Source organism: Mercenaria mercenaria, chromosome 3, assembly GCF_021730395.1.
Source record: "Mercenaria mercenaria strain notata chromosome 3, MADL_Memer_1, whole genome shotgun sequence".
Lineage (NCBI taxonomy): Eukaryota > Metazoa > Mollusca > Bivalvia > Venerida > Veneridae > Mercenaria > Mercenaria mercenaria.
In genome coordinates, this window is record NC_069363.1 from 6,302,496 (window position 1) to 6,315,818 (window position 13,323).

At 35.4% G+C, this 13,323-nt stretch overlaps 1 protein-coding gene across 5 annotated transcripts in view; it reads right to left on the bottom strand.

The window, feature by feature from the left end:
• Positions 1 to 330: 330 nt before the first annotated feature.
• Positions 331 to 13,323, bottom strand: part of LOC123525521 (solute carrier family 2, facilitated glucose transporter member 10-like) — a 73,129-nt gene continuing 60,136 nt past the window's right edge. For 2 of the 5 annotated variants that reach the window (XM_053537801.1, XM_045304627.2), the window contains 3 exons: positions 9,581 to 9,703; positions 9,097 to 9,229; positions 331 to 1,010 (listed from right to left, as the gene is read on the bottom strand). In XM_053537801.1, the coding sequence (XP_053393776.1) occupies positions 893 to 1,010; positions 9,097 to 9,229; positions 9,581 to 9,703 (374 nt within the window). In that variant the 3' untranslated portion in view covers positions 331 to 892. Of the gene's footprint in view, positions 1,011 to 4,492; positions 4,618 to 6,313; positions 6,361 to 9,096; positions 9,230 to 9,580; positions 9,704 to 13,323 lie in introns of those variants that run through there. The other 3 variants (XM_045304629.2, XM_045304631.2, XM_053537803.1) reach the window with 3 other exon arrangements.

Sequence of the window (13,323 nt, forward strand, 5' to 3'; positions counted from 1 at the left end):
CAGTTTTTCAAGTAATTCAAGGGCCATAATCCAAGAGTGCCTGGGGTGATTTGGGTGGTTATCGAACCTGGCTGAGATATGCCCACAAACATTGTCAGCAAGTTTGGTGAAGATCAGATGAAAACTGTTTAAATAGAGAATGGACATGCTTTTGGACGCCGACCGCCCGCCCGTCTGCCACGGGTGTTCAGATAATACGCTCTGCTCTTTCAGAGATGGGCGTATAAAAAGAGATGATGAAGACCCCTTGCTTTAGTTTTAGAACCAAGTGAATTGTGGTAACTTTGATATTCAAGGTGTTTTTGCTTGCAAAAATCAACATTTCAAGCATGTCAGTTAATATGTTTTAATTTCCAGATGGCTCTCCAATATGATCTGCCATTTTCTTGAATTCTAAACTGTCATAATTTTTTAAATAATCATCTGATTTTTCAAAATTCTTCACTATTATAAAAGATAAAAAAAAGGTTTTAACTGAATTCTACTTGTAACTGGGCCTTCTTTCCCTTTAAGCAGCTGCTACAATTTTCCACTCAGCCCTAACAATTAATACAGACACTGTGTCACTGATAATGACTCAGACTTAAAACAATCATCATACAATTGTAAATAAAAAAACTGTAAACTGTACATGTATCATCGTTTCCTTGGTAGCACAAAAAATGTCTACCAGGGGAGGTAAATAATTCAGTATTTACAGCAAGTGTTGTGTGTCTTGGATGAACAAAGGCAGAATCCTAAATGGATGATGTCATATGTGACGGTTTCTGTTTTGGTAACTGCCATGGATACGTACAGAATGTCTGCTCACAGCTGCACCTATCGTATACTGCAGTTGCTGTCATGGCTGAACAACAGTATATTATAGGAGAATCCTGAATGCTAGGTAAGATCATGTGACTGTTTCTGACTGGACTCTTCTGTAGTTGCCATGGCTACGTATAGAATGTCTGTTGCTAAAACAGCAGCACAGCTGACGACAGTTCTGCCTCATCCGCAACAAAGGAGGTCTGTAAAATGCAGAAAATTTTGAAATTAATATCACAGCCCTTGCTTTTTTTGTCTTTTGTTTAAAATAAAGAAAGAACACACTTGGACACAAAAGAACACCAGATACAATGAATATTTTCAACAAACTAAATTAAAGGTATTACTGTTATAGTATATATACAAAGACCCTTGGTATAAAGTTAAACAAGAAGTCCAAATGGGGCCAAGTTGCTAACCTGTAGAGTACATTGACCATCTGGCCATGCTTCTGGCTAAGTTTGGTGAACATCCTATAAGCAGTTCATCAAAAGTTATTTAATTTTTGTTTCTATATTTCTATTATTTGCTGTGACAGCCCAAAAATGTGTAACAATAATTATAGAACAAACTTTGTGATAAATGGCTGTTTAAATTTTCTATTACTTTTAGCTCTCATAGCCCCTAAAAGGAGCTAACTGCCCCAGTTTGAACACAAATGAGAGAGGACCTTACAATGATGCTAAAGGCAAAGTTTGATGAAGATCCATCAAGCAGTTTATGAGAAGTCATGTAAAGATTCTTTTTTAGCTTTAGTGGCCATAGTCTGTGTTCAGACCGTATGTTTTGTTCACAGGAGATAACTCCTGAGGCTATTCAAATTTTGTATAATTATGTCCCTTTTCTTCTCAAAACATATGATAATCAGAGCCTGGAAGACTGATGAAGTCAGAATATAAAAAAGAATTACTTTTTCTAAAAAAACAAGAGCTGTCTCCATAGGATGACACATGCCCCCGATGGCACTTTGAATGAATAGTTATAGCCAATGTTAGAGTTAAGGACCTTTGACCTATGGACCTGGGTCTTGCGCGCGACATGTAGTCTTACTGTGGTACACATTCATGCCCAATGATTTTAAAATCCATGCATGAATGACAAAGATATGGACCGGATACGCCCATCAATGCCCTATCATGAAATATGACCTTTAACGTCTAAGTGTGACCTTGACCTTTGAGCTACGGACCTGGGTCTTGCGCGCGACACGTTGTCTTACTGTGGTACACATTCATGCCAAGTTATTTGAAAATCCATCCATTGATGACAAAGATATGGACTGGACACGAATGCAGTATCATGAAAAATGACCTTTAACGTCTAAGTGTGACCTTTACCTTTGAGCTACGGACCTGGGTCTTGCGCGCGACACATCGTCTTACTGTGGTACACATTCATGCCAAGTTATTTGAAAATCCATCCATTGATGACAAAGATATGGACCGGACACGAATGCAGTATCATGAAAAATGACCTTTAACGTCTAAGTGTGACCTTGACCTTTGAGCTACAGACCTGGGTCTTGCGCGCAACACGTCGTCTTACTGTGGTACACATTCATGCCAAGTTATTTGAAAATCCATCCATCGATGACAAAGATATGCACCGGACACGAAAATTGCGGACAGACAGACTGACAGACCGACAGACTGACAGACTGACAGACCGACAAACTGACAGACGGTTCAAAAACTATATGCCTCCCTTCGGGGGCATAAAAAGATTATCTAGTTGGTAGCCAGTCTATAGAGGCCACAGAGGAGAAGATGTTTAAGTAAATATGTTGATGAAGGATGAAAAATCCAGCCATCCACATATATTAATAGATCACCATGAACAAGGTTTAAAAAATGTATTTAAAGTGTCCAGTTAACTCTTTTATATTCAATGTATCTGAGTTTTACTGTAAATCACTGATTTATTAAGTATCATTAAACCGATACACCTAACAATTAGCTACAACAATCACCAAACTATCCTCTACAAGTGAAAATATAAAAGTTCTAAACAAAAACAGACATGGAAATATCAAGAAAATCAGATTTTTCAACTACAAACCATTTAAGAATAATACCAAACCATTTGCCATTACATTTACAAACAAGTTAATACCTAAACTGTGCATTTCTTATTATTAAGATAGCAAGCATAATGTTCACTTTCTTTAAAATTATCTTAACTAGAATCACCAGTATTTCTATAAGGAAGTACATACAGTTAAAACTCAATATCTCAAATTTGCTTATCTCAAATGTTCCAACTATCTTAAAGATATTTTTAAGTCCCATCCCAAAACAAAATGCACTAAATAAAAATTTAGGCTGAATTTCAGTTGTCTCCAAGTAGAACCCCCGACCCCTTGGAATTTGAAATACTTAGTTTCAACTGCATCTGCTCCTCATTTTTCTCAGTGTTAATACATGTAGTTTAGTAAATTGCTAAATAGTTTCATTATGAACTATGTGACAATGTTACATTTAAAATATATATGTGTATGTGTATAGGGAGTTTTCATATAAATACCACTATAAACTTACTTTTGATTGCAAATCATATTATTAGTTAATGTGCTACTTCAAATATGAAATATTTATTTACTAAAATACTTATTTGCCAATCAATATTCTATGAAACAAAATAAAAAGCAACCAACCACTGTTAAGTCAAAAGTAAAATAGGGCAATGGTTACAAATCGAAAACTCAGAAACACACACTTTAATTAAGTCAGAAAAATGAAGATTGCATGCACTTATTGTAGAGAAATGAACAAAGCTAACTAAAACCAAAAGAACAGTAAAGTTTAACTTTAGTGAGGCTGACAGTTCTGAAAATATCTAACTTGCTTTTTAATATATACCCCTAGTATAGACATGCACCTCACTAAATAAAGGGATCTGAAAAAAAAAATCCTTTTTTCAAGGTTACTGTTATGCTTCATGTTAAATGATGAAAAGTTAAACTTCAAACGTCCATTGTTCTTTTTTTACAAATTCAGCCAAATCAATACTAAGTCTTGTACATCAGTTAAACACTGTAGATGAGTCTCCACCCTTCTGTATAGTGTATTGATCAGATAGTATCATCAGCTTATGCAATATATTTTCAAATGTTTTGTTTGTTTGTTCTGGGTTTAGTGCCAAGTAAATGCCAACTTCCCCATATGAATTATCAGAGGTGGAGGAGGAATGATTTCAGATAAAATGTCTTCTATCAAACTGTCATGGAGAACACTATCCTTGCCTGGGGACTGAACTCACGGCCATAAAATCCATAGAGCCGTGCTCTTCCTACACAGCAAAGCAGACAGGCTAATTTTAAAGGTAAAATATCTACATATAGCACTTTAAAAGTTCTATAAATGACTTTATCAATTCGGCCTTACTTACAAATGTCTGGGCAAAGAAAAAGCTGATAAAAAATCTAATTAATATCCATAACTAATGTCTTGGGAAAAAAACTTTTTCGGTCAATCTAGAAAGAAAATGAAACAGAAAAATGCATAAAAATGTAAACATACAGTTATACTCCAAGTATCTGCACAAGTACATTTTAAGAAGTTAAAAAGCCAGTTTCACTGACACCATTATCTAGCAAACAGAACAGATCTTTAACAGACTATATATATATATATATTTATCAATTCCCTCTAGATGTCCAAAGCAAAAGCATTGCAATTTAAATTACCATGTACGAGTTTTGCTAAATAGTTTGCGTGTTAGTGCAAAAGCAGCCTTTAAACATGTTTGCCACACTGAAAAATGAAAGTAACACAATCACACAACAATTGAAACTTTTCTTACATAGCTGACCTTTAATCAATGACAGTATAAGAAATTTTAAGAGTACAGAATCTTCTAAATGGTTTATGTATTAAGGTTTTGATCGAAAAAATTTCTACAATGTAGAATTTGATTAAACTCTGATTTTTCAAAACTTCAGAATATACCTAGAAAATCAGCAAATAAAAATGATAGGGTCGTGTGCTTGATTTTTTGCTAGACTGATTTGAAAAATTTGAATCTCACGCAATATTTCATAATGGGAGTCAATGGGAAAATCATAACTTTCGAAACATTTTACTGAATAGAAATTTTTCTACAATGTAGATTTTGATGAAACTTCTAACAGTTATAAATAAATGCATGGCCTATAATTTGGTGAAATAAAATGTATAGGTCTGTGTGTTCATTTTTGAGATATCTGACCACGATTAAAGTGGACCAGATACTTCACGCTAATTTTAAGACATTATTTTGAATTGTTTAATTTGTCGTATGCTTTAATATCATATTTTGACTTTAAAAATATAGCTACAGTGCCATCGTAATAAATTTACTCACAGGTTCGATAAATTCATAAAATGATTTTCATTTCCGTACACCGAATCTAGACTTTATTCTTTGTTTTCCGGATAAATGATGTTACGCCATCACTTCCAGTTTATCAAACGTGCAGAACTACCTTAAATTGCGTCACAGTGAGATGTCCAGGGCTTTATTTTACATACTACAGTTGAAACTCTGTTATCCCCATTTCCCTTACCATATCACACAGTCTCTATCTCAAAGAAATTTTCAAGTCCCATCAAAGTTTATTCTTTGTGTATGTCTTTCACCCCATTTAAGTAAAATTCAACATATTGCTAACTACTACATCAGCTGTGTTGAAGTGAACATAAAGTGCCATCAGTCAAATTCCTATGTACTTACAGATTGCTGTGTCTCAAAAATGTAAATAAAATGTATATATGCTACATCCAGATGTACATGTTTATGAGTACAGAACAGCTGTTACATTAGGTTACAGGATAGTTGTTACAGTAAGTTACAATAAGTTACAGGACAGCTGTTACATTAAGTTACTGGATACTTTTACATTAAGTTACAGGACAGTTGTTACATTAGGCTACAGGAGTGTTGTTACTTTCAGTTACAGAATAGTTGTTACATTAAGTTACAGGACAGCTGTTACATAAGTTATGGGATAGCTGTTACGTTCAGAAACTGGATAGTTGTTACATAAAGTTACAGGACAGCTGTTACATTAAGTTACAGGATAGTTGTTTCATTAAGTTACAGGGTATTTGTTACATAAGTTACAGGATATTTGTTACATTAAGTTACGGGATAGTTGTTACATTAAGTTACAGGATTGTTGTTACATGCAGTTATAGGATAGATGTTACATTAAGTTACAGGACAGCTGTTACATTAAGTTACAGGATAGTTGTTATACTAAGTTACAGGGTATTTGTTACATAAGTTACAGAATATTTGTTACATTAAGTTACAGGATAGTTGTTACATTGAGAAACTGGATAGCTGTCACATTAGGTTACAGGATAGTTGTTACATTAAGTTACAGAATAGTTGTTACATTAAGTTACAGGATAGCTGTTACATTTACGGGATGGTTGTTACACTGAGAAACTGGTATAGTGTATCAATCACAGAAAAAGTTACTTGATAGATTATTAGTTCTGTCTATACAACTTTTTTCACTTACTGTGAAATCATGAATCTATGTATTACAACAATCTATGAAATGAAATTCTAACAAACAAATAAAATTCTTCTTAAATTTTACCATAAAAACTTGTAAAGTTATATATACTAGGACAGCTGTTTCATTAAGTTATAGGACAATTGTTACATTAGGTTACAGGACAGTTGTTACATTAAGTTATATGATAGATGTTACATTAAGTTACGGGATAGCTGTTACATTAAGTTTCAAGACAGTTGTTGACTAAATTACAGGACAGTTGTTACATTAAGTTATAGGACAGATGTTACATAAAGTTACGGGATAGTTGTCACATTAGGTTATAGGATACTTGTTACATTAACTTACAGGATAGTTGTTACATTAAGTTATAGGATAGATGTTACATTAAGTTATAGGACAGTTGTTACATTAAGTTATAGGATAGATGTTACATTAAGTTACAGGACAGTTGTTACATTAAGTTACAGGACAGTTGTTACATGACAGTTGTTATATTAAGTTATAGGATAGTTATTACATTAAGTTACAGGACAGTTGTTACATTAAGTTATAGGATAGATGTTACATTAAGTTACAGGATAGTTGTTACATTAAGTTAAGGGTTACTTGTTACATTAAGTTACAGGACAGTTGTTACATTAAGTTAAGGGATAGTTGTTACATTAAGTTACAGGATAGTTGTTTCATTAAGTTACAGGATAGTTGTTACATTAAGTTATGGGATAGTTGTTACATTAAGTTACGGGATAGTTGTTACTGTCTATACAACTTTTTTCACTTACTGTAAAATCATGAATGTATGTGGGCTATTTTTTTATATTACAACAATCTATGAAAGAAATTCTAAAAACGAAATAAAATTCTCATTAATTTTACAACTTAAAATTAAAATTCATGAACTCAAGTCCCCATGACATAACTGTTTTGGCCATAACCATGACAGTACTGTTTTTGGCGGTAGCCACAACATAACCATTTTTGCTGTAATCAAAGCATTTTATTCCAATGACTACATGATTTTACAGTGTACAACATTTATGAGAAAGTGGATTTTATCTGAAACAATTACAATTATATAAATCCTTGTAAGTGTACTGGATAATTATCAGAGTCAGTTATCAGAGACTTTACCAGCACCAACTAGTTCCACATGTAATTTTTCTGATTTAAACAAAAGTTTGAACATGTACTTCCATCAGTTTTAATTCTAAGCTAGGCTCAGAAGGGAACCAATCTAAGGCAATCTTGCTCAGAAAGGGATCCAATCCTGAGGCTGGAAGGGGAAATGATTCTGTAATGCCTAGATGATTTATGTCTGGGTCTAGCATTTTTTTATATATTTTTTTTTAACAAACTAGAAAATGCTTTTGTAAAAAAGCGCATGTCTCCCCCAATGCAAAGTCCTATAGGCAAGAAGTCAATAGGGGTCAGGAGCGAAAGTCAAAGAGACACTGATGTTTCGCTGCAATAGGGATCATCTACTTGGCATGTCCAGTCATCCCGCTAAATTTCAACACTCTTGGCCTAGTGGTTCTCAAGTCACTGTTCAGGCTCCTGTGACCTTGACCTTTGATCAAGTGACCTCAAAATATATAGGGGTCATCTACTTTGCATGTCCAATCATCCTATTAAGTTTCAACATTGTAGGTCAAGTGGTTCTCAAGTTATTTCCAAAAAATGATTTTACATGAACAGGCCACTGTGACCTTGACCTTTAATAGACTGACCCCAAAATCAATAGGGGTCATCTACTCTGCATGTTCAATCATCCTATGAAATTTCAACATTCTGGGTCAACTGGTTCTCAAGTTATTGATCGGAACTGGTTATCAATGTTCAGGCCTCTGTGACCTTGACCTTTAACAGAGTGACCCCAAAAACAATAGGGGTCATTTACTCTGCATGAACAATCATCCTATTAAGTTTCAACATTCTGGGTCAAGAGGTTCTCATGTTATTGATTGGAAATGATTTTCCATGTTGAGGCCCCTGTGGCCTTGACCTTTAACAGAGTGACCCTAAAATCGTTAGGGGTCATCTACTCTGCATGACCAATCATCCTATGAAGTTTCATCATTCTGGGTCAAGTGGTTCTCAACTTACTGACCGGAAATGGTTTTCAATGTTCAGGCCCCTGTGACCTTGACCTTTAATGGAGTGACCCCAAAAACAATAGGGGTCGTCTACTCCAGCAGCCCTGCAACCCTATGAAGTTTGAAGGTTCTAGGTCAAATGGTTCTCCAGTTATTGTTGGAAATGAAGTGTGACGTACGGACGGACAGGGCAAAAACAATATGTCTCCTGGGGGAGACATAATTAACATAGTTATAAAAGTTATATTCAATTAGTTATCAAGTCCTCATTTCCCATGATGTTTTCAGTACATGTGTAACAGACTGAAAATGTATGTATTAGAATCATTTCTTGGTAATTTTTGGTATGAGTTTATGTTCTTCAATGATCTTCAAATGTAATTTGATAATTAAGTTTTTATTTACTTCTATTCCTTGTGATCTTTTTATATTGTTGACTATAATTTTGGAAATGATGGCACTGATAAGTTCCAAGAAATATACAGAACAGTACAGGTAGTGAGAAAAGGGAACTTCTGACATCATTAAATTACAACACATTTTACAACATACTAAGATCAGTGAAAATATGTAAGGACTTTAACAAAACTAATGCACTCACTTAAAAAAATATGATAAAATTTCTGTCCATAAAAAAGGTGAATATACAATGATTAGGCAGAAAAATAAACTCTCAAACATTCTTACTTTGTTTTCATTTCAGCAGAGACTTGTTCCAGTGTACTGTTTTTGGTTTCTGGCACAAAGGAGTAAATAAACATCACACTAAATGCACAGATCACTCCAAACACTGTAAATGTCCATGTAACACCGAGGGCATCTTATAGAAGCAAGAAAGAACATTTACACATTATATTAACTACGTCAATTTATAATATACATAAACTTGAGTTTGTTTCATGTTGGTTTTCACACTATGTTTGAACAATATACCTACTTATATTCAAAAACATTTCAAAATATGCCCTGAGCTGGTTTTTATACTGATATGTTTGTGATTATTATCAATTATTGTATTGAAATGTCTTCATTCAACAACCAGTGTGTTTCATATACATACATTTAAGGTAACATTCCTTATGCAAGAAATTACCGGTACATGTATTTACCATCGGCAACAAAAAATCCCAATTTTGCCAAGAAAAAAAAAAGTTTAGTTTCTAAAACTTACTCATCACATCAAGGAATGTAAATGTAACAATGAGATTTGTTCCCCAGTTGAACACTGTTGCTATGGCAATGGCACGCCCCTTCACTGCTGCAGGAAATATCTCACTCAAGACCAACCAGGTAACTGGAATACAGGAACAGCCTGTCAACATGTTTCTCTATAACTTGATCATCTATCTTTCATAAGGTATATGATTTAGCAATATTCTACATCAATTGTTGAAAGTGTAGCAAATTGTTTTTTATGGTTTATAAATGTGGTCAGACATATTTACACAAAACGTCATTATATCTTTCACTTTCTGCATGTTCAGTTACAGGTCTAAGGAACAAAAAATGCCATAAAAGAGTTAGATCCCTCTTCGAATTGCATGCTTAATTATCCTTCTAATAAAATTTTGTAATTACTATCCCCATCCACTTAATCTCAGGAATTTCTTTCATTTCAATATAATTTACAAATAGTTTTACACTTGCATTTGATAAATTTTGGGGTATTTCAACTACAAACTAGAAGATGCTTTTGTAGAAAAGCGCATGTCTCCCCCAATGCAAAGTCATATAGGCAAGAAGTCAATAGGGGACAGAAGCGAAAGTCAAAGAGACACTGATGGTTGGCTGCAATAGGGATCATCTATTTAGCATGTCCAGTCATCCCACTAAGATACAACATTCATTGGAAACGGTTTTCCATGTTCAGGCTACTATGACCTTGACCTCAATAATCAATAGGGGTCATCTACTCTGCAGTCTGCATGTCCAATCATCCTATTTAGTTTCAACATTCTGTGTCAAGTGGTTCTCAAGGTATTGATTGGAAAGAGTTTTCTATATTCAGCCCCATGTGACCTTGACCTTTAACAGAGTGACCCCAAAATCAATAGGGGTCATCTACATTGCATGACCAATCACCCAATGAAGTTTCAACATTCTGGGTCAAGTGGTTCTCAAGTTACTGATATGAAATGGTTTCCAATGTTCATCTACTCTACATGACCAATCATCCTATGAAGTTTCAACATTCTGGGTAAAGTGGTTCTCAAGTTACTGACCGGAAACGGTTTTCCATGTTCAGGCCCCTGTGACCTTGACTTTTAACAGAGTGACCCCAAAATCAATAGGGGTTATCTACTTTGCATGACCAATCATCCTATGAAGTTTCAACATTCTTGGTCAAGTGGTTCTCAAGTTATTGACTGGAAATGGTTTTCAATGTTCAGGCCCCTGTGACCTTGAACTTTGATGGAGTGACCCCAAAAACAATATGGGTCCTCTACTCCAGCAGCCCTACCACCCTATGAAGTTTGAAGGTTCTAGGTCAACTGGTTCTCCAGTTATTGATCAGAAATGAAGTGTGACGGACGGATGGACGAACAGGGCAAAAACAATATGTGAGGAGACATAAAAAGAGCACCACAATGCGTAGCAATATACGCCCAAAGGTATGACCTTTGACCCCTAAGTGTGACCTTGACCTCAAAGCGAGCCATCCAAAACATGCGCTCTGCGGAGTCATAACATAATACGCACCCTTCGGGCATATAAGTGTAACTGACCATTTTTAAAAAATTCATTACTTGTCCAAAATCTGGTTAACCACCTTTAAACTCATACTGGCAAAACTTTGGTCACATGGCAGCATTCCAGCTCTTTACTTGACAGAAATAGACACAAGGTTCCAATATAAACATTATTTCAGGCACTGACAGGCAGGTGGGCAATGGTAACAGTCTTCGTCGTAACTGGGTTGCCCGAAGTCCGGGACAAGTAGATCCTGTTTCGGGCAAGCCAAAGTTTTCAGGTGGTTGCCCGAACGGACAAGTGCTTTTTCAGAAATTTAAACCCTTAATTTTCACAATAATTACAAAAAAGAATTTCATGAATCTGAAATGAACATCCTAAATACTAGCTTTCGTATATTTATGCATCAATTGATGACCACATTTGCAATATATAAAGTTGCTTTACAAAATTCAGAAATTACATCCCTATGACTGGAGTTTAAAGATATCAAAACGTCATGCCAGTAATTTTCCATTCCTCGAGCACGTGCGACCTATCGTATCGCCGTTACTTTTGTTTATCGACACGTACACAAAAAACGCATGTAGTGCATTCATTTTTAGCTCACCTGTCACAAAGTGACAAGGTGAGCTTTTGTGATCGCGCGGTGTCCGTCGTCCGTCGTGCGTCCGTAAACTTTTGCTTGTGACCACTCTAGAGGTCACATTTTTCATGGGATCTTTATGAAAGTTGGTCAGAATGTTCATCTTGATGATATCTAGGTCAAGTTCGAAACTGGGTCATGTGCAGTCAAAAACTAGGTCAGTAGGTCGAAAAATAGAAAAACCTTGTGACCTCTCTAGAGGCCATATATTTCACAAGATCTTCATGAAAATTGGTCAGAATGTTCACCTTGATGATACCTAGGTCAAGTTTGAAACTGGGTCACAGGGGGTCAAAAACTAGGTCAGTAGGTCTAAAAATAGAAAAACCTTGTGACCTCTCTAGAGGCCATATTTTTCATGAGATCTTCATGAAAATTGGTCAGAATGTTTATCTTGATGATATCTAGGTCAAGTTCGAAACTGGGTCACGTAGGGTCAAAAACTTGGTCATTAGGTCTAAAAATAGAAAAACCTTGTGACCTCTCTAGAGGCCATATTTCTCAATGCATTTTCATGAAAATTGGTCAGAATGTTCATCTTGATGATATCTAGGTCAGATTCGAAACTGGGTCACGTGGGGTTAAAAACTAGGTCAGTAGATCTAACAAGAGGACCATGATGGTCCTGAATCGCTCACCTGTCCCCACATGACCCAGTTTTAAACAGAGTATGATGTCGTTTTTTTCTATTATTTGATATTGTGACCTAGTTTTTGAGCTCATGTGACCCAGTGTTGAATCTGATCTAGATATCATCAAGATAAAAATTCTAACCAATTTTCATGAAGATCCACTGAAAAATATGGCCTCTAGAGAGGTCACAAGATTTTTTATTATTTGACCTACTGACCTAGTTACTGAAGGCAAGTGACCCAGTTTCGAAACTGACCTAGATATCATCAAGGTGAACATTCTGACCAATTTTCATGAAGATCCATTCAAAAGTATGGCCTCTAGAGAGGTCACAAGGTTTTTCTATTTTTAGACCTACTGACCTAGTTTTTGACCGCAGTTGACCCAGTTTCAAACCTGACCTAGATATCATCAAGATGAACATTCAGACCAATTTTCATATAGTTCCCATGAAAAATATGGCCTCTAGAGAGGTCACAAGGCTTTTTAGTTATTTGACCTACTGACCTAGTTATTAAAAACACGTGACCAAGTTTCGAACAAGACCTAGATATCATCAAGGTGAACATTCTGACTATTTTCATGAAGATCCGTTGAAAAGTATGGCCTCTAGAGAGGTCACAAGGTTTTTCTATTTTTAGACCTACTGACCTAGTTTTTGACCGCAGTTGAACAAGTTTCGAACTTGACCTAGATATCATCAAGGTGAACATTCTGACCAATTTTCATGAAGATCCATTCACAAGTATGGCCTCTAGAGAGGTCACAAGGTTTTTCTATTTTTAGACCTACTGACCTAGTTTTTGACCGCAGTTGACCCAGTTTCGAACTTGACCTAGATATCATCAAGATGAACATTCTGACCAACTTTCATACAGATCCCATGAAAAATATGGCCTCTAGAGAGGTCACAAGGTTTTTTTATTATTTGACCTACTGACCTA